Source organism: Mytilus edulis, chromosome 1 (assembly GCF_963676685.1).
Source record: "Mytilus edulis chromosome 1, xbMytEdul2.2, whole genome shotgun sequence".
Classification (NCBI taxonomy): Eukaryota; Metazoa; Mollusca; class Bivalvia; order Mytilida; family Mytilidae; genus Mytilus; species Mytilus edulis.
This window is the reverse complement of record NC_092344.1, coordinates 88,132,873-88,155,684: the sequence shown is the minus strand read 5'-3', so window position 1 is coordinate 88,155,684 and position 22,812 is coordinate 88,132,873. Positions and strand designations below refer to the sequence as shown.

At 32.5% G+C, this 22,812-nt stretch overlaps 1 protein-coding gene across 4 annotated transcripts in view; it reads left to right on the top strand.

Moving 5' to 3' along the window:
• The window catches only part of LOC139515473 (sortilin-like), a 67,948-nt gene that overhangs the window by 8,885 nt on the left and 36,251 nt on the right, over positions 1 to 22,812 (top strand). For 2 of the 4 annotated variants that reach the window (XM_071305060.1, XM_071305049.1), the window contains exons 6-13: positions 949 to 975; positions 2,396 to 2,466; positions 2,836 to 2,918; positions 6,162 to 6,292; positions 16,691 to 16,774; positions 19,236 to 19,296; positions 19,716 to 19,966; positions 22,569 to 22,671. In XM_071305060.1, coding sequence (XP_071161161.1) covers positions 949 to 975; positions 2,396 to 2,466; positions 2,836 to 2,918; positions 6,162 to 6,292; positions 16,691 to 16,774; positions 19,236 to 19,296; positions 19,716 to 19,966; positions 22,569 to 22,671 — 811 coding nt within the window. The remainder of the gene's footprint in view (positions 1 to 948; positions 976 to 2,395; positions 2,467 to 2,835; positions 2,919 to 6,161; positions 6,293 to 16,690; positions 16,775 to 19,235; positions 19,297 to 19,715; positions 19,967 to 22,568; positions 22,672 to 22,812) is intronic. The other 2 variants (XM_071305065.1, XM_071305056.1) reach the window with 1 other exon arrangement.

The following is a 22,812-nucleotide window of genomic DNA, read 5'->3' as shown; positions in this document are numbered from 1 at the left end:
TAAAGAAATGTCACACTAACATATTTTAACAAAAATATAGTGAAGGAATGTCACGCTAACATATTTTAATAAAAATATAGTGAAGAAATGTTTCGCTAACATATTTTGATAAAAATATAGTGAAGAAATGTCACGCTAACATATTTTAATAAAAATATAGTGAAGAAATGTTTCGCTAACATATTTTGATAAAAATATAGTGAAGAAATGTCACGCTAACATATTTTAATAAAAATATAGTGAAGAAATGTCCTGCTAACATATTTTGATAAAAATATAGTGAAGAAATGTCACGCTAACACGAGTCTTGTGATTTAAGATGATAATGTGCTCCTATTTATATGTATGTTAGAGGTTCTTCCATCCTATTGACACAACTGGCATATACCATGATACATAGATACAAGAAGAAGATGTGGTATGAGTGCTAATAAGTCAACTGTCATCTATATTTATCAGGTTTGGATCAATCCCTGAACTTGGGGGTTCACTTAAATAAAAACCCTTTTGATATATACATAGTCAAATATTAATATTAGTTATATTACAACACAGAGTCTGTTTGACTGTCATCATGGTTTACATCTACCTAAGTTTACAAGTTTAAGAAAGAACAGACAGAATAGCTATAAATATACCAGAATATTTACTTTAAATTTCTTTTTCTTGATATTTGCAAAACACTCAACTCAACTTGGAGCACTATTTATTTATCTAACTTACATGGTTTACTAAATCAGATTTCATGTCATGTGGCATTGTAATAAAAAAAACAGAGGAAGATAAATATGAAACCAAGAGATGAATTTTAAGTGTCGGTCAACCAAGACAGCAACTTTTGAATGATTTAGTTGCTTATAATAATAGGAAACATTGTTCAGGGCTAAAAGTTATTTTTGTATAAATCTCTGATATTATGATCCGTGATAAGAATTTTACTGATTCTAGAAAAAATCCAAAGAAATAAAAAGACAGGTAAAGTACTATTTATCTCCCTTTATGTGTCGTCATTGCTTACCATTGTTATGTTTGTTGTATGTGCTAGAAAATTATATGTGAAAACAAATAGTTGTTCAGACTTGTCAAATGGTAAAAAAAATAACAAAAGACACTTACGGCATTGTATGTTTGTATGTATATATATATATAAACCAAATAGTTGTCCAGACTTGAGAATGATTTTCAAAAAACTAACAGCATCCTTAAGCAGTGTATTTATGTGTCAAAACAATTAATTGTTCAGATTATAGAATGGTGTTTGGTCATAAAATATGCATGAGATATTTGCTGCTAGTGACAACCAACAATCAATCAAACAGATTAAAACACTTGCAGCATCAATGTGATGAAATAATAAAAGTAGAGGTTCCTTTTATAATCATAAACAGTATGATTAAAAATATATTTCCATTTACTAATTATTTCATATATATCCTCTACTAATAATAAAAATGGCTGTGTTTGAGACAAAAAAACATTTTTTTTACCAAAGTAAACAAATTACAAACTACTTAGATATAATGAACATTCTATATGGACTGAACTTCCATTTATCAAGGGTCTGTTAAAGGCTCATTTGTAATGCAATGTGGTTGATATCAAGATATAGTTTATCATATATGTATGCTCCATTTAGATATTGTAATTTTTTAAGAAATAATGTCCAAACTTTTTGTGTTTCCAATGTTTAAGAATTTAATGTTGAACACTAAATAAGTATGTTAACAATGGATAGCAATGAATTTCCCAAAACAAAAGTGTTCTCCCGTCAGTAATGTATGCATTATGTAAGCACCATTATTGCATGTTTTATCCTTCCTGTAGTAGCTACTAAACACAATCTTGGTCCGATCACTGTATTGCACTGCACATATTTGCGTTATTTTATGTGTTGTAGGTTGAGATTTAAATATTTGTTACCGTAAAAGTAATACATGTATCCACATATTTTGTGGTAAGAAGATAGCCATATTTTTATGAACAGCATTTACATGAAGTCCTGAAAATGTCAATTCAATATCAAAACTTTAATTTTACAAATTAGCTAATTAATAATTACACTCAAGAACAAATGTAGTATATTTTGGGTAGGTTTGATTTGTTTTGATAGTAAGATAAAGTGAAATAAATAGTGTTTTAATTGACCTCATAAGACATTGCATTGCTGTACATAGTCTGAATATTTTCATTGCAAATGGTTGAAATTCCAGTTTGTAATGGTTTTCTTGCAGCTTCCAGAAGATCAAGTGTGAGTTAATTATAACAAAACTCTAAATTATCCTAGGTGTTTTTTATGCAACACTTTCTTTAATACCTATATTCCATACACACATGGGTAAAACTTTGAAGACGAGATATAAAAAGTTGTTCATATTTACCATTTATGACTTTTCAGAAAATTTTTGTGAGTGAGGATAATGGTAAAAACTGGAGAAGAATTGCAGACTCTGTCCAAGTTTTTAAATGGTAATTATGATTCAAAAACACATGTGATGTAAAAGGAGGCTCAGTGCAAATGGAAAAGCCATTGTTTGAAGGGTTGATTTTGTTTTAAATGACCTTAAAATAAAACACACAGCACATGTACATTAAAAGTCTTAATAGTTATAACGTTGCCACAAGTCTGAAAACTATAACACTGGACAATAGGAATATAAGTGAATGAAAAACATTATGAAGCTGTATTCCATAAATGTAGGTGTACAAGGAAATTTATTATAACAAAAAAACAGTGTTTTATTGCCAATTTTCGTTAGATTATACTAAGATAGGTAATAAGATATGATAAGAGGATAGTATTTTACTTTCCTGACAATAATATTTCCAACATTTCAGGGGTTTCAATTCAAAAGTGGATACCGATCAGACTATATATGCAGCAATTGATTCAGCTAATACTCATCCATTCTTTGCCACATGTAAGTTTTTGTATGTCATACCAATGGAGAGGTGTTTTTGGCTATTTCTCTTATACAGGTATTTCATCTTAATGTCATCATTACATGAGTTTTCAATTTTCCCAAACTGTAATATAGGATGACTGCCATTGCCTCTGATTTTCTCAATGTTATCTTAAATCTTAAAAAATTTGGGCCAAATTAGAAAACAAACTCTTTGTATGGTCTCCTTTCATCTCTAAAATCTATCCCTTTATTGACTCACTGATGATGACTACTTTATTATCTAACCGTTTGAGATAGTATCATCTTTCCTGAAATATTCTACTAGCAAAAATTGAACCAAAAAAAAGAAGGAAGCATTGGGTTCCTATGTTAAGGTACTTTTAGATTGGAATAGGAGTTTGAGTAGTTTCTGAGAGAATTTTGTTCTTGAAAATCCAGAAAATGATGAAAATCCCCTTCAAACCCTATATATTTAAATATAGATTCAACTGGAGGTTCATCTTTTTGTTAAAAAAATTGAGTTGGTCCTCATGTGCAAAAAGCATTTTTCATTTATTTTTTTTTTACTTGGAAGAATTTGAAATTTAGCTTGTTTTTTTTTCTTCGATTTTTTACTTTAACTGGACCTGCAACCCGAAATAGTTGTTTCCTATGTGTATTTAAATAATAAACACAATCAGTAGTTATATGCCCTTTGGTTTACACTATTTGTAAAAGTATTTGGCCACCCCTCAAAAAAAACTGTTATGTCCGATTTTAATTTTCGAAGTTCATATATGAGCTTAAAATGAACATTAAAACTGAGAAACATGACAATATTCACTGGGGTAAAACTGATGACCGTAACTGCATTCACGGTCATCCCAAGATGTCGGATGAAAAATTAGGTCAGTATCTGTATTGTCTGTTACAGTGTTTCTATATCATTTTCTTTACAAAGTATACATTGATACGATGTAAATTTATAAAAGATTCACACAGAAATCACAAATTACTACCGAAAAATGTTCAGGAAACGCGAAATTCAATTTGAAATTATTGCTAAGATGTCCGTAAATCATTATCAAAATATTTTCAAGATGACCGTAACATAAAACAAGGATGACCGTGATTGGTAAACAGATGACCGTAACTTGTAAAAGATGACCGTAATTTGTAAAGAATGACTGTAACTTATAAAGGATGATCGTAACTTTTAAATGATGAACCTCAATTCTAAGAATATCCGTATTTGTATTCATAGCTTTTTGTTGTGTTTGTCTCGATAGGGACTTAGTTAGCGCATATAAACATGTTTCATCAATTTATTTTTAACTATTTGCCGTATTTTGAGTTCATGACAATGATAGTAAATTGCAAATTCTCGTAAACAATAAAATATTTATTGATAACGACTTTAAAATTTTAATACAAATTGACAGAGATACGATGAAAAGTTGAAGAAACAAGAATGTGTCCCTCTGAGGTGTCTCTAGTACATGCCTCATCTACACTTTAATTTTCTATGTTCAGTGGACCGTTAAAATGGGAAAAAACTGTAATTTGGCATTATGATTAGAAAGATCATATCATAGAAAACATGTGTACTAAGTTTCAAGTTGATTGGACTTCAACGTCATCAAAAACCTCCTCGACCAAAAACTTTAAACTGGAGGTGTGACAGACGGACGAACGAGCAGACGAACGGACGAACAAACGAACGGATGCACAGACCAGATACATGTTAAGCGTCATTTAATCGCGCTTTTGTTGCATGTTTTCCTCACTTTTGCATGTGCATGTGCATGTCTTGTTGTATGTTCATTTTAAAAATTATACCCTCTACCGTAAAAAAAGATATATATGGTGAACTTTGTATTTAAAGCACCTCTTATTTTCTCCTACCTATAGGATAATACTCTCATATAAATACGTTTTATATCAACACCATTACTCATTTGATACAAAAAAAGTAGTTATACAAATATGGATATTTCTTAGAATTGACGATCATCCTTTAAAAGTTACAGTCATCATTTAGAAATTACGGTCGTCCTTTACAAATTACGGTCATCTTTAAACCAATTACGGTCACTCTTGTTATGAATTGCTGATTCTGTTACGGTCATCTTGGCGATTTTTTTAAATCGAATTTCCTGTTTCATGCTCATTTCTCGGAAGTAATTTGTGATTTCCTTGTGAATCTTTTCTAAATTTACATCGTATCAATGTATACTTTGTAAAGAAAATGATATAGAAACACTGTAACAGACAATACAGATACTGACCTAATTTTTCATCCGACATCTTGGGATGACCGTGAATGCAGTTACTGTCATCAGCTTTACCCCAGTGAATATTTAGTGTTTAATTGAGGAAACATGCATACACTTTGAAATAAATGGCATTACGTTGACCTCCAAATGTATGGAAAGTCATTTGAAACAAATAACAGTGCTTTGGGCATGACTGTTATATTTAGGCCCCTGTATGGTAATGGTTAAGAATTATAAGCAAGCAACAATCAATCAATCAAATAATTATACCCCTGCTTTGAAAAAGGGGGGTTTACTGTTTTACCTCTGTCTGTTCTTCCATCAGTCCGTCTGTCCCATTAATATTTTTGTCAAATTTTTCTCAGGAACTACAATACAAGGATTTCTGAAATTTGGTTTCAGGGTTTATATAAGTTAGCTATACTGTTTAGGAATTAAGGGTCCAAAACAAGCATTTTTCTACTTTCAGGATAATAACTTGTGTATAAGTATTTCAATTGCTCTGAAATTGTTCCACAATGTTTAATATCTCTAGTAGAAGGTTTGGATTGATATTGGGGGTTAATGTGCCAACAGTTTAGGAATTAAGGGCCGAAAAGGGGCCAAAAACAAGCATTTTTGTAGTTTTTGGACACTATCTTGTATGTAAGAGTATGGATCTATCTGACAAAAGGAAGGCTGGTATTGAGTTTTGGGGTTATTGCCCCATTTATGAAGGCCAAAAAGGGCCAAAAAACGAGCATATATCTAGTTTCCAGATAATAACTTGTATTTAAGTGTATGGATCTCTCTGAAATTGTACTACAAGGCTGCGCTCAGCTAAGCGTTTCATATTTTTTTTACTGAAACTAATATAATGAAAATGTGTCACAATTAAAGCACAGGCCTCTTAATCATGTAATGGTTAATAGAGATCCATTGTGAGGTTTTTGAAAAATCTGTTATGAAACAAGTAATTATTTGTTTTTGTATCATTATGCAATGATTTTTCTTTACATTGCAGTTTTTGTAATCAAGTATGATTTAAAGAAGTCGACTGACCTTGGCAAAAGTTGGACAATTTTAATGAAAGATGTGATATCATTTGGACACCAAGACAAGTTTCTTTATGTAGCTGTACCAGAAAAAGCAGGGGTACTTAATAATGTTTCATGTTATTTATGTTCTTAGATTTAAAGTGGTCCACAAGATTATTTTTTAAACCAGATAGTTCTGTTGATAGACAAATCTTTCTCAGTTGCAGACTTGACTCTCATGTACAAGTAGATGTCTTGACTGTTTTTCATGGATAGATTGTGAGATAGTCAAGTGTCAACTGATGTGAAAACATATTAATGTTGCATATTTTAGAAAAAAAGACTTACTAAACATAAAGATGTCAAAATTTTGTTATTAAGGTCTTTCCTTTCTTAAATGGAAAGACCTTACTGTATTTCGTTTGTTTATCATTAAGGTCTTTCCTTTCTTAAATGGAAAGACCTTACTGTATTTCGTTTGTTTATTATTAAGGTCTTTCCTTTCTTAAATGGAAAGACCTTACTGTATTTCGTTTGTTTATTATTATTATTATTATTCTTTTTCCTCGTCCGTTTTCAAAGTCAAAAATCAAGAAAAGTACGCAACTTATCCAAATGATCTTTAGTATCATGTATCAGGGGTATAATATCTATCTTGTATTAGAATAACCAAGGTTTACTGTTTACTTTATAGGAGTTATCTCCCCAATTACAAAAAACACTGTTATCACTACTCCTCATAAACTATAAGACTTAGCGGCAAATGGTTTTTTTTAAAATGTTTCTTGCCAAAAGTTACAACTTCAAATAACTTTAACCGAAGTGATCCAGTGACCTTTTATAGGAGTTATTTCCCCTTGAATATTTAAATTTTCGATATGCATATAAATCTCATGAACCGTAAGTCATAAAGACTGCGGGTCTTCAGATTTGAGTTCATTGGACCAAAACTAGAAAATATAGGTCAAGGTCAAAGGTCAAGGTCATATTTTAGATTTTCAAAAGTTTTTCATTTCCCTATAACTATTGAACGGTTATAGATACAGAAAAATTAAGCAGTTGAAAATGATTGGTACGTCAAGGGGCAACTTTTTTACATTATGACTATACTGATTTTACCATCATGTAAGGGACATAACTCCCATTGATGGTTTTTAAAAAGCCATTTTTAGGCAAAACTCTTTAACAAAAGGTCCTTGACCCATACGGTCTTTTGCAATGACCTTGTGGAGTAATGACCTTGACGAAGGTCACAAGGTCAAAGGTCAAGGTCATCAAATTATGTGTTTTTTGGCACTATTTAAACAGTTTTATGTGTGTTTGAATTCCAACCAACCAATCAATCAATCAATCAATCAATCAATCAATCAATCAATCAATCAATTAATCAATCAATCAATCAATCAATCAATCAAAGCAAGTTTCCGTTTCATGTGTTTAATACGGGATCCAAGGTCTCTTTTTTTCGCTTGTTTTAATTGACACTTTCCAACGTGTTTAACCAACGTGTTTAACCAACGTGTTTTACCAACATGTTTTACCAACGTGTTTAACCAACCAACCAATCAATCAATGCATGTTTCTGTTTCATGTGTTTCATACGGGATCCAATGTTGTTTTTTTTCGCTTGTTTTAATTCAGCCTATCCAACCAACGTGTTTAACCAACGTGTTTAACCAACGTGTTTAACCAACGTGTTTCACCAACGTGTTAAACCAACATGTTTAACCAACGTGTTTAACTAACCAACCAACGTGTTTAACTAACCAATCAATCAATGCATGTTTCCGTTTCATGTGTTTCATACGGGATCCAAGGTTTTTTTTTTTCGCTTGTTTTAATTGAGCCTATTCAACCAACGTGTTTAACCAAAGTGTTTAACCAACGTGTTTAACCAACATGTTTAACCAACGTGTTAAACCAACATGTTTAACCAACGTGTTTAACTAACCAACCAACGTGTTTAACTAACCAATCAATCAATGCATGTTTCCGTTTCAAGTGTTTCATACGGGATCCAAGGTTTTTTTTTCGCTTGTTTTAATTGAGCCTATTCAACCAACGTGTTTAACCAACGTGTTTAACCAACGTGTTTAACCAACGTGTTTAACTAACCAACCAACGTGTTTAACCAACCAACAAACCAATCAATCAATGCATGTTTCCGTTTCATGTGTTTCATACGGGATCCAAGGTTTTTTTTTTCGCTTGTTTTAATTGAGCCTATTCAACCAACGTGTTTAACCAACGTGTTTAACCAACGTGTTTAACCAACGTGTTAAACCAACATGTTTAACCAACTTGTTTAACCAACGTGTTAAACCAACATGTTTAACCAACGTGTTTAACTAACCAACCAACGTGTTTAACTAACAAATCAATCAATGCATGTTTCCGTTTCATGTGTTTCATACGGGATTCAAGGTTTTTTTTTTGCTTGTTTTAATTGAGACTATCCAACCAACGTGTTTAACCAACGTGTTTAACCAACGTGTTCAACCAACATGTTTAACCAACGTGTTTAACTAACCAACCAACGTGTTTAACCAACCAACAAACCAATCAATCAATGCATGTTTCCGTTTCATGTGTTTCATACGGGATCCAAGGTTTTTTTCCCGCTTGTTATAATTCAGCCTATCCAACCAACGTGTTTAACCAACGTGTTTAACCAACATGTTTAACCAACGTGTTTCACCAACGTGTTTAACCAACGTGTTTAACTAACCAACCAACGTGTTTAACCAACCAACAAACCAATCAATCAATGCATGTTTCCGTTTCATGTGTTTCTTACGGGATCCAAGGTTGTTTTTTTTCGCTTGTTTTAATTGAGCATATCCAACCAACGTGTTTAACCAATGTGTTTAACCAACGTGTTTAACCAACATGTTTAAATAACCAACCAACGTGTTTAACCAACCAATCAATCAATGCATGTTTCCGTTTCATGTGTTTCATACGGGATCCAAGGTTGTTTTTTTTCGCTTGTTTTAATTGAGCCTATCCAACCAACGTGTTTAACCAACGTGTTAAACCAACGTGTTTAACCAACGTGTTTAACTAACCAACCAACGTGTTTAACCAACCAACAAACCAATCAATCAATGCATGTTTCCGTTTCATGTGTTTCATACGGGATCCAAGGTTTTTTTCCCGCTTGTTTTAATTCAGCCTATCCAACCAACGTGTTTAACCAACGTGTTTAACTAACCAACCAACGTGTTTAACCAACCAATCAATCAATGCATGTTACCGTTTCATGAGTTTAATACGGAATCCAAGGTCTCTTTTTTTGCCGCTTGTTTCAAGAGACCCTTTATCAAGTGTTTAATTAATAAACCAATCAACCAACCAACCAACTAATCAATAAATTAATCAATCAATAAGTATAATATATTTATTTATGACAGTATAATTCAAAGAAAATGGAAGGAAAGACCTATCAATTATTCAAGAAGAATTGAACTTTAATTATTATTATTATTCTTTTTCCTCGTCCGTTTTCAAAGTCCAAAATCAAGAAAAGTACGCAACATATCCAAATGATCTTTGGTATCATGTATCGGAGGTATAATATCTATCTTGTATTAGAATAACCAAGGTTTACTGTTTACCTTATAGGAGTTATCTCCCCAATTACAAAAAACACTGTTATCACTACTCCTCATAAACTATAAGACTTAGCGGCAAATGGTTTTTTTTTAAATGTTCCTTGCCAAAAGTTACAACTTCAAATAACTTTAACCGAAGCGATCCAGTGACCTTTTATAGGAGTTATTTCCCCTTGAATATTTAAATTTTCGATATGCATATAAATCTCATGAACCGTAAGTCATAAAGACTGCGGGTCTTCAGATTTGAGTTCATTGGACCAAAACTAGAAAATATAGGTCAAGGTCAAAGGTCAAGGTCATATTTTAGATTTTCAAAAGTTTTTCATTTCCCTATAACTATTGAACGGTTATAGATACAGAAAAATTAAGCAGTTGAAAATGATTGGTACTTCAAGGGGCAACTTTTTTACATTATGACTATACTGATTTTACCATCATGTAAGGGACATAACTCCCATTGATGGTTTTTAAAAAGCCATTTTTAGGCAAAACTCATTAACAAAAGGTCCTTGACCCATACGGTCTTTTGCAATGACCTTGTGGAGCAATGACCTTGACGAAGGTCACAAGGTCAAAGGTCAAGGTCATCAAATTATGTGTTTTTTGGCACTATTTAAACAGTTTTATGTGTGTTTGAATTCCAACCAATCAATCAATCAATCAATCAATCAATCAATCAATCAATCAATCAATCAATCAATCAATTAATCAATCAATCAATCAATCAATCAATCAATCAATCAATCAATCAAAGCAAGTTTCCGTTTCATGTGTTTAATACGGGATCCAAGGTCTCTTTTTTTCGCTTGTTTTAATTGACACTTTCCAACGTGTTTAACCAACGTGTTTAACCAACGTGTTTTACCAACATGTTTTACCAACGTGTTTAACTAACCAACCAACCAACCAATCAATCAATGCATGTTTCTGTTTCATGTGTTTCATACGGGATCCAATGTTGTTTTTTTTTCGCTTGTTTTAATTCAGCCTATCCAACCAACGTGTTTAACCAACGTGTTTAACCAACGTGTTTAACCAACGTGTTAAACCAACGTGTTTAACCAACGTGTTTAACTAACCAACCAACGTGTTTAACTAACCAATCAATCAATGCATGTTTCCGTTTCATGTGTTTCATACGGGATCCAAGGTTTTTTTTCGCTTGTTTTAATTGAGCCTATCCAACCAACGTGTTTAACCAACCAACCAATCAATCAATGCATGTCACGTTTCATGTGTTTCATACGGGATCCAAGGTTTTTTTTTTGCTTGTTTTAATTGACCTTTTCCAACGTGTTTAATCAATCAACGTGTTTAACCAACGAGTTTCACTAACATGTTTAACCAACGTGTTTAACTAACCAACCAACGTGTTTAACCAACCAACCAATCAATCAATGCATGTCACGTTTCATGTGTTTCATACGGGATCCAAGGTTTTTTTTTTCGCTTGTTTTAATTGAGCCTATCCAACCAACGTGTTTAACCAACGTGTTTAACCAACATGTTTAACCAACGTGTTTAACTAACCAACCAACGTGTTTAACCAACCAACCAATCAATCAATGCATGTCACGTTTCATGTGTTTCATACGGGATCCAAGGATTTTTTCCCGCTTGTTTTCATTGAGCCTATCCAACCAACGTGTTTAACCAACGTGTTTAACTAACCAATCAACTTGTTTAACTAACCAACCAACGTGTTTAACCAACCAACCAATCAATCAATGCATGTCACGTTTCATGTGTTTCATACGGGATCCAAGGTTTTTTTCCGCTTGTTTTAATTGAGCCTATCCAACCAACGTGTTTAACCAACATGTTTAACCAACGTGTTTAACTAACCAACCAACGTGTTTAACCAACCCACCAATCAATCAATGCATGTCACGTTTCATTTGTTTCATACGGGATCCAAGGTTTTTTTTTTCGCTTGTTTTAATTGAGCCTATCCAACCAACGTGTTTAACCAACGTATTCAACCAACGTGTTTAACCAGCATGTTTAACCAACGTGTTTAACTAACCAACCAACGTGTTTAACACAACCAACCAACCAAACAATCAATGCATGTCACGTTTCATGTGTTTCATACGGGATCCAAGGTTTTTTTTCGCTTGTTTTAATTGAGCCTATCCAACCAACGTGTTTTACCAACATGTTTAACCAACGTGTTTAACCAACATGTTTAACCAACGTGTTTAACCAACATGTTTAACAAACGTATTTAACTAACCAACCAACGTGTTTAACCAGCCAACCAATCAATCAATGCATGTTTCCGTTTCATGTGTTTAATACGGAATCCAAGGTCTCTTTTTTTTTCGCTTGTTTCAAGAGACCCTATATCAAGTGTTTAATTAATAAACCAATCATCCAACCAACCAACCAACCAACTAATCAATAAATTAATCAATCGATATATATGATATATTTATTTATGACAGTATAATTAAAAGAAAATGGAAGGAAAGACCTATCAATTATTCAAGAAGAATTGAACTTTAATATTGTTCTTACATCTCTTCTGAAAAAAAAAATCCACATCCTTGTTATCAGTTGAACTCGGACACTACAAGTCCAATCGACCCCAAAATTTGCAGTCAGCAGGGCATACATGTACTTAAGGTTCATAAAACAACGTGGTGCAGATATCTCTCAAGACTTTTCCTAGAGAAAAAAAATTGCAATGCCGTATAAATTGCTTGCTAGGTCCGCCAATCTCAGTGAAATGCTACAATAAAATGTCCGCTCCTAGATTAAAATACTAATCTGTGTTACAAACTGGTGCTGAAAAATGTACATTTTAAGAAAATAATCGTTAAATGTGTATTAAAGTTCCACCGGTTCAATTAAATCCAAAACATGCACTGCTGGTGAACTGTGATCAAAATGTCAATTTCCTACAATGACAAAAGAAATTACATTGTGTACATTCCGTCTCTATACATGTTGTCTGTTCAACATCCCGACCTAAAGAGAAATAAAAAGACTAAGTTTTCGTTATTATAAACCCAAGTCACGTGGTGTCTCCTCAATCTGGCGCGCGCGCTGGACCTAAAATAAAATAAAAACTTTCCAAACTAAACATGAAACTTCCCCGGAATAATATAGACCCCTTACACAAAGAAAGAAAGAAAGAAAGAAAGAAAAAAAGAAAGAAAGAAACAAACAAACAAACAAACAAACAAACAAACAAACAAACAAACACACACACACACACACACAATCATGTTTCAAAGGGGGGAAAGACCGTTTACAATTGCTTTTTAAAAGCAATTGATTTATATTTATTATTCTTTTTCTTCCGCCGTTTTTCAAAGTTAATCGTCGTTAAAAGTACGCAAGATATCAAAATAATCTTTGGAACCAAGTATCGGGTTAATAAAAGCTATCTTGTATTAAGGGCACGGTAGTGTACTATTTACCTTATAGGAGTTATCTCCCCAATTACAAAAAACACTGTTATCGCTATAACTCATGAACTATAAGACTTAGCGGCAAATGGTTTTTTTTTAAAATGTTCCTTGCCAAATGATACAAGTTCAAATAATTTTAACCGAAGCGATCAAGTGACTTATTATAGGAGTTATTTCCCCTTGAATATTTTAATTTTCGATATGCATATAAATCTCATGAACCGTAAGTCGTAAAGACTGCGGGTCTTCAGATTTGAGTTCATTGGACCAAAACTAGAAAATATAGGTCAAGGTCAAAGGTCAAGGTCATATTTTAGATTTTCAAAAGTTTTTCATTTCCCTATAACTATTGAACGGTTATAGATACAGAAAAATTAAGCAGTGAAAAATGATTGGTACTTCAAGGGGCAACTTTTTTACATTATGACTATACTGATTTTACCATCATGTAAGGGACATAACTCCCATTGATGGTTTTTAAAAAGCCATTTTTAGGCAAAACTCTTTAACAAAAGGTCCTTGACCCATACGGTCTTTTGCAATGACCTTGTGGAGCAATGACCTTGACGAAGGTCACAAGGTCAAAGGTCAAGGTCATCAAATTATGTGTTTTTTGGCACTATTTAAACAGTTTTATGTGTGTTTGAATTCCAACCAACCAATCAATCAATCAATCAATCAATCAATCAATCAATCAATCAATCAAAGCAAGTTTCCGTTTCATGTGTTTAATACGGGATCCAAGGTCTCTTTTTTTCGCTTGTTTTAATTGACACTTTCCAACGTGTTTAACCAACATGTTTAACCAATCAATCAATGCATGTTTCCGTTTCATGTGTTTCATACGGGATCCAATGTTGTTTTTTTTCGCTTGTTTTGATTCAGCCTATCCAACCAACGTGTTTAACCAACGTGTTTAACCAACGTTTTTAACCAATCAATCAATGCATGTTTCCGTTTCATGTGTTTCATACGGGATCCAATGTTGTTTTTTTTTCGCTTGTTTTGATTCAGCCTATCCAACCAACGTGTTTAACCAACGTGTTTAACCAACGTGTTAAACCAACATGATTAACCAACGTGTTTAACTAACCAATCAATCAATGCATGTTTCCGTTTCATGTGTTTCATGCGGGATCCAAGGTTTTTTTTTTCGCTTGTTTTAATTGAGCCTTTCCAACCAACGTGTTTAACCAACGTGTTTAACCAACGTGTTAAACCAAGTGTTTAAACAACGTGTTTAACTAACCAACCAACGTGTTTAACCAACCAACAAACTAATCAATCAATGCATGTTTCCGTTTCATGTGTTTCATACGGGATCCAAGGTTTTCTTTCCGCTTGTTTTAATTCAGCCTATCCAACCAACATGTTTAACCAATGTGTTTAACCAATGTGTTAAACCAACGTGTTTAACCAACGTGTTTAACTAACCAACCAACGTGTTTAACCAACCAACAAACCAATCAATCAATGCATGTTTCCGTTTCATGTGTTTCATACGGGATCCAAGGTTTTTTTCCCCGCTTGTTTTAATTCAGCCTATCCAACCAACGTGTTTAACCAACGTGTTTAACCAACGTGTTAAACCAACGTGTTTAACCAACATGTTAAACCAACGTGTTTAACCAACGTGTTTAACTTACCAACCAACGTGTTTAACCAACCAACCAATCAATCAATGCATGTTTCCGTTTCATGTGTTTCATACGGGATCCAAGGTTTTTTTTTCGCTTGTTTTTATTGAGCATATCCAACCAACGTGTTTAACCAACGTGTTAAAGCAACATGTTTAACCAACGTGTTTAACTAACCAACCAACGTGTTTAACCAACCAACCAACCAATCAATCAATGCATGTATCCGTTTCATGTGTTTCATACGGGATCCAAGGTGTTTTTTTTTTGCTTGTTTTAATTGAGCCTATCCAACCAACGTGTTTAACCAACGTGTTTAACCAACGTGTTAAACCAACATGTTTAACCAACGTGTTTAACTAACCAACCAACGTGTTTAACCAACCAACCAATCAATCAATGCAGGTATCCGTTTCATGTGTTTCATACGGGATCCAAGGTGTTTTTTTTTTGCTTATTTTAATTGAGCCTATCCAACCAACGTGTTTAACCAACGTGTTTAACCAACGTGTTAAACCAACATGTTTAACCAACGTGTTTAACTAACCAACCAACGTGTTTAACCAACCAACTAACCAATCAAGCAATGCATGTTTTCGTTTCATGTGTTTCATACGGGATCCAAGGTGGTTTTTTTTCGCTTGTTTTAATTAAGCCAATCCAACCAGCGTGTTGAACCAACATGTTTAACCAACGTGATTAACTAACCAAATAACGTGTTTAACCAACCAACCAACCAATCAATCAATCAATCAATCAATCAATCAATGCATGTTTATGTTACATGTGTTTCATACGGGATCCAAGTTTTTTTCTGCTTGTTTTAATTGAGCCTATCAAGGTGTTTAACCAATCAACGTGTTTAACCAACCAACATGTTTAATCAACGTGTTTAACCAACCAACGTGTTTAACCAACCAATCAATCAATCAATGCATGTTTCCGTTTCATCTGTTTCATACGGGATCCAAGGTCTATTTTTTTTCTTCGCTTGTTGTAATTGAGCCTATCCAATGTGTTTAACTAACCAACGTGTTTAACCAACATGTTTAACCAAACCAACGTGTTTAACCAACCAACCAACCAACCAATCAATCAACCAATGCATGTTTCTGTTTCATGTGTTTAATACGGAATCTAATGTCTCTTTTTTTTCGCTTGTTTAAATTTACCCTATACAACGTGTTTAACAAATGTGTTTAACCAAACAATGTGTTTAACCAACCAACCAACCAATCAATCAATGAATCAATCCATTCCATTAATTAATGCAAGTTTCCGTTTTATGTGTTTAATACGGAATCCAAGGTCTCTTTTTTTTCCGCTTGTTTCAAGAGACCCTATATCAAGTGTTTAATTAATAAACCAATCAACCAACCAACCAACTAATCAATAAATTAATCAATCAATATATATGATATTTTTATTTATGACAGTATAATTAAAAGAAAATGGAAGGAAAGACCTATCAATTATTCAAGAAGAATTGAACTTTAATTTGTATTTATTTTTCTATTTTTCTATTAATGCTCTTTTTGTCATTACAAGTAGGGCATTTGACACATTTGTTCACAACCCGTGTTGCAAGCTTGTTAATTTTATATGACAGACCAGTCTTTCATTCTTTAATCAATCGATAGGCTTTGAGGCTCTAAATTCTTTAGGAATACCTTGGAAAAACTAGAAGCTTGCACAGATAGCTTAATTGGTTTAGATGGCTCATTTCTGTAATATATAATTCTTTCTAATGTACTTAAAATCATATAATGAAAATGGATTTTAAAGCTTAACCTAAAAATAGCAAATTAATATCCCAAATAACTGACATTTTCATCTTTTACAGAGTTCTCAAAGAAAAATGTTGGTATCAACAGATGGTGGAGCAACATGGGATAGAACGTACTTACCAACTATGAATGGAGAAAGGGTAAGAATGATTATATTAACGACCAGAGGCCAAAATACTGAGCTCTACAGTAGTCAGATTGTCTGTCTAATTGTCTGTCAGTATTAACAATATCATTCTATGGAATAGTAATTGTTGGCAGGACCTTTATAGGATATTTGATTACAGCGATTTCAATGAGTGTGTAGGCAAAGGTAATATCTTTGGATAGCTTGCTTGCTAGCTGAACCGTGAAGTTTTTGTTAGGTTAAGTAAACAACCCTCCTTTAAGAGTAGCCTAGTCCGACAGATAACCAATCTATCTGTCTGTAGGACTAGGATAATTTGAAAGGAGGGTAGTACACCTTACCTAACAAAGACTTCACAGTTCAGCTAGCAAGCAAGCTAACCAAAGATGTTTTAGCTACACACTCATTGAAATCGGCTGTAAAATATTCAGAAAGGGATGGTTATCAAGTATTTGTAAGGCTTAAATTAAGTGTGTTAGACTATATAAAACTTTCTGTAATCATGTAAAAATAAATCATAGAAATTGATTTAAACACTTAAAAAGATAACCTTGCATTCAGCACAAGAATCCGGAAATTTTTTCATCTCATTTCGGTCATTTTGATACAACTTAAAAAGATTGTCAAAATCACATTACTGCATGAATATGCCAGGGACAGTATAGAAAGTCCCTGAGTATGCTCATACTCGTCGCATCAACAAACTTGTTTAACTGTTGCATCGCATTAACATCATGATTTTACCTACCATTTTCCTAAAAATCGATCAAGAGCATTTAAGAGAAGGCAACAGTTTAAAATCAATATGATTTTAATGACTTAAAACGATAATCTTCTCAGTCATCGCTCACGTTTCTTTCAATTTTGAAGTCAAATTTCATACTGGATATTTTACGACAAAACTAAAACGAACAATTCCGGACTCATTTCCGGGATTAGTTTTGTTTATCAAATTCACAGGAAATCATCGGCTTTTTAATTTTCTACCTTTGACAGTGTTTGACTATTAATGATAATAGTTACAGTTGCTTTATTAAGTATGCAATCATTTTAAATTTATCTTATAAGTCTTATCTGCGGAAGAGAATTTCAAGCATGCGTATTACGAAGTAAACAAAGCATGTGTGTTAGTAGTGAAAAAATACTTTTTTTAAATCAAGTTTTAATTTAATTTTAAATCATAATTGACAATTGTTTTTGCTGAAAAGTAATTAAATAATGAAGATAGTTGTTATGGAATTTTGATTTCTTTATAATATTAGTTCTGAGCTTATGATTAATAGCCAGGTGCTAATTAAAAACACAGGTAAAGAGATTAGCGATCATTAGCCAATAGCTCCCTGAGGCATTAATATAGTTATTAGGAGGGCCCTCAGGATTATAACACTTTACTGGAGTGGCAGTTTAATTACAGGAAATCGATAAAAAAACCAAAAAGATGTTCAAAATGGCGATTTTGAAACTCGATCTCAACGAAATGACCAAATTTATTTCTGTTGAAAAATAAAATTTGTCCTAAATCCCAATTACTCGTTTAGGACAAAATACTTTCAGTTTAGGACAAGACTGGCAAATATGACCATTTCCGGACCCTTGATTCAGCATTTTCTTCATTTTTAATAATTTTAGTTATGACATCCTCACATCAAAAATCTTGTTTAATTCATTTATATTTCATAATATTATGGTTTCCAAACATAATGTGCAAATTTGAAATAGTTATCAAAAACTTTATTTTCTGGAGCCAAAAATGGGTCACCATGCTTCTTTGTAGAAAATAACTATTCAAAAATACTGCCCGACTTTAACAATGAAATAATAAAAAAATTAGAAAGAAGGGTAAAAATCCTCTTTCTACTACAGGAAGCTATCTAGAGTTGTTGGTTAAACATTTTATTATACCCCCTGCAATCAAAGTTTTATAGGAGTATATAGGTGACAGATCTCACACTGTCTGTTAGTTTGTTTATATTCTTTGCAGGTGGAATTACTTAATAGCTAGACATATATTGAGGAAATTTACTCATTTGTAGAACTTGTCCTTAGGATTTGCATGAAGGAATATAATCCAAGTTCAAGGGGAAATAATCAAATTTAACCATACTTATAATATTCCAGGCAAGGGTTCTCCTTGTGTGTGTTCACTTACAGTTCTAATTGACCTTGTAAATGCATCATCACTTAACAATTGAAATGTTCTACAAAATTAGAACACCCTATAAAGATGTGCATCAAGAGAAATAGTTATGATCAACCATCTTGATGATGTACACTTTAATCTTGTAAAGGGAGATAATTGGAAAGGCATGTTTCATTTTCTTAACTTTATCACAGTGCTGGTAGATATTACTAGACAAATAAAAGCTAAAGAAAATATTGGGAAGGACAAAATATGTTTTTGCTTACATATTTAATATATGTATTCCAATTTTCTGTGTTTGACATAAATGAAGGATTGATTTTAATTATTTCAGTTTTTCTCAGTCTTGGATATGAATGAAGGATTGGTATTTATGCATGTAGATAATCCCGGAGGTATGTGTGTATTACTGTCTGTTTTGATAAGTTTAGTGCCATATATTCCTAATACAATGTATTCATAATTTGCTAATGATATTTTATTTCCGTTACTAGATTAACTTTGCTCAACCAAATGTAATGAAACTTATACACAATACATTTTACCACACCACTCAGATCAATTACAAAATTTGAAAAGTGTCACTTTTACCATTCTTCAGTGATGTCCCTTTATAACTTTTTAGGTTTTTGATAAAAACTGTAGTGTATACAACCTTTGAAGAATGTATCACACAACAGATATCATATTAAATGACTGTTAATAAATTGAATAGCATTTATTACATGTTCATTTATTCAACACTGTTTTAGTTGCATTAGTTTAAACAAGAATAAGAAGTTCTGGGTGACTACATGTTATAATTTGATTACAGATACTGGTCATGGTACACTGTACACTTCATCAGGGAAGGGAATGTTATATTCAGAATCATTACAGAAACATTTATACCCTAACTATGGAGATTCTACTGATTTTTTCCGAGTTCAGTCAATGAGAGGAGTTTATCTTGCCAGTCAGATGAGAGATGATAATAGTATTCATACAGTTATATCATACAATCTAGGAGGAACATGGCACCCAGTTCCCAAACCTGAAGGGTCTACATGTAAAGATCCGAAGAAGGTATAGTTATATATTATATTCTATCTTGAGGAACATGGCACCTAGTTCCCAAACATCCATTGAAGGCACTCAGCCTTTTTTCCACAAAATTTATTAGACAAAGTCTATTAAATGAAACTCGGGTTATTTTAAATCTTGTGTGAAGCTTTGCAGTATTTACATGGAAAAGCCTGTGATGATTGCCAATGAGAAAATGAAACAGAAATTAACAACTATAAGTCACTGTACTGCCTTGCCCTGAATGACAAATGTAAAGTTATTCAAACAAGAAAACTAACAGACTAATTTATGTATAAAATAATAAATGAAAAACAAATATGTTACACAGCAACAAACAACAACCACTTGATAACATGCAGGCTATTGATTTGGGACAGGCACATACAGAACGTGTTTGTGATAAAAACTAGTTTGAAGGAGCCAACTCTCTGCTAACCTTAATGCTAGCAAATTTTTCATTTAAGCATGAAAGTTTTCAAAAAAAATCCATTTCAAATATGACTAAAATATAAATTTTGCACTGCTACAAAAATTCCCTATTTTCAAAGCCTCTTTTTTCTTATGAAAATAGTATGGTAACCATTTTTTGGTGCATTTAGAGATACTATTTCTCCCAATAACATATGTCAGATTCAAACTCAACTTATTTTGATATCCTGGTACAAAATTATGGACAGGATCAAATGAGAAGACCTCTGATAAAATACAGAAAATATAAGATATTGTTCTTATGAAATTCTTTTAGTGAATGCAATCTGAAATGTAAATAAAAAGAAGGTATATTTGGCATTTCCAAACTAAAGTATTAACATGAATTAAAAAAGGGGCTTGTTTTAATAACAAGCAAGTATAAAAAGATTGCTTCGCTTGAATCGAAGAACTAAATCAGAACCAGAAATTAAAAACAGATACATTTTTTTTTTCAAATCAAGGAACTAAATTGTAACCAGGAATTAAAAATAGAATGCATCTTTTTAAATCCAGGAACTGAATTATAACCAGGAACTAAAATATAATGCATCTTGTAAAATCAAGGAACTGAATTGTAACCAGGAACAAAAATATAATGCTTCTTGTAAAATCCAGGAAGTGAATTGTAACCAGGATCTAAAATTGTAATGCATCCTGTTAAATCCAGGAACTGAATTGTAACCAGGAACTAAAATTGTAATGCATCTTGTTAAATCCAGGAACTGAATTGGAACTAGGAACTAAATTGTAATGCATCTTGTAAAATCCAGGAACTGAATTGTAACCAGGAACTAAAAATGAGAAGGCTTCTTACATTATCCAGGAACTGAATTACAATGTACCAAGGAATTAAAAAAATCTTCTATTTAAACAAATTAAATGATAACCAAGAATTAAAGAGGATAACTAATAGAAATAGAATGATTTATCTGGGCAGTTTTATTTTCAAGACTAAAATGAATTACAAAGAACTTGTTTGATTAATCAACAACTAAATTAAAATTAAAAAGAACCAGAATGAATAACTTTTAATAAACAAATTGTACACATGAATTTAGTAACAACACATTAAAATAGAAGAAGACTTAATCTAATGCAAACTTATATATACTTGAGATTTGATGACATCTGCTGCCAATATCTAGGTTGATGGTCCAGATTATTTGCAACATTGCAAGAGTCACACAGTAAAACTTTGTGCAATCTAAATTGATGCTTCCAGGATATTTTAAATGTTTTTATTCTTCAAATTAACGGTACATTTAAAAATACAACTTAATAAGTTGTATACATGAAGTTATAAAAAGCTTCCTATAGTGGGACATTTCAACAACATCAAATATGAAAACAAAACGTTATAAATTTCAGGCATCTGAAGTGCTTTTCTGAATTTACCTACCATGGTTATGCAAAAAAACAAACTTCCCCAATTGAAATGTAATTGATAGCATTTTTTTTCTGGATACCAAAAGTTTCCCCTTAATGAACTTGCAGAGTCTACCTCAATAATTTATGATTGGATGTAACATACACACACATATTAGTGGTTCTTAAATATAGTTGTAATTTCAAGTCCTTTACATTTGGACCTTCATTGTTATCATCTAAGACCTTGAAAATTTGACTGTCAGTGGGTTTGTTCTTCTTTGACCTTGATAATTTGACTGTCAGTGGGTTTGTTCTTCTTTGACCTTGATAATTTGACTGTCAGTGGGTTTGTTCTTCTTTGACCTTTACAATTTGACTGTCAGTGGGTTTGTTTTTCTTAGACCTTGAAAATTTGACTTTCAGTGGGTTTGTTCTTCTTAGACCTTGACAATTTGACTGTCAGTTGTGTTTTTCTTTTAAGACCTTGACAATTTGACTGTCAGTGTTTTAAATCATCTGAGACTACTGTATGCTTTATCAGAAGTAAACCATGTATAGTTATTTAAATTGTCAAGTTCTGGGATGGTAAAACACATTGACATTCATACATGGCTCTCAATAACAGTACTAACAAAACATTAGGATTTAATTTGGATGGATCCTGTGTAATAGAAAAAATCCTTGCATTAAAACCTAATAAATTAAAATGGAATTGGTGTATTTAAATGACAAAGTAATAATTTATATTGTTCCTTTATTGTAGGAATGTGCCTTGCAGATTCATGGGACATACAGTAGAAGCAGAGGGATTATATCAGAATTACCTCTTAGTGTCCCAAGTGCTACAGGTGTCATTCTAGCTCATGGTAGGTATTTTCATAATGAATTCATCAAAAAGCAAAAGTTATTATGAAATAGAGCTTGTTATAATGATTTATTTATTAGTTGTTATTTTCTTCAATCTAGCTTTCAGTAACTGCTAGTAATTTTAAATTGGTACTGTGTGT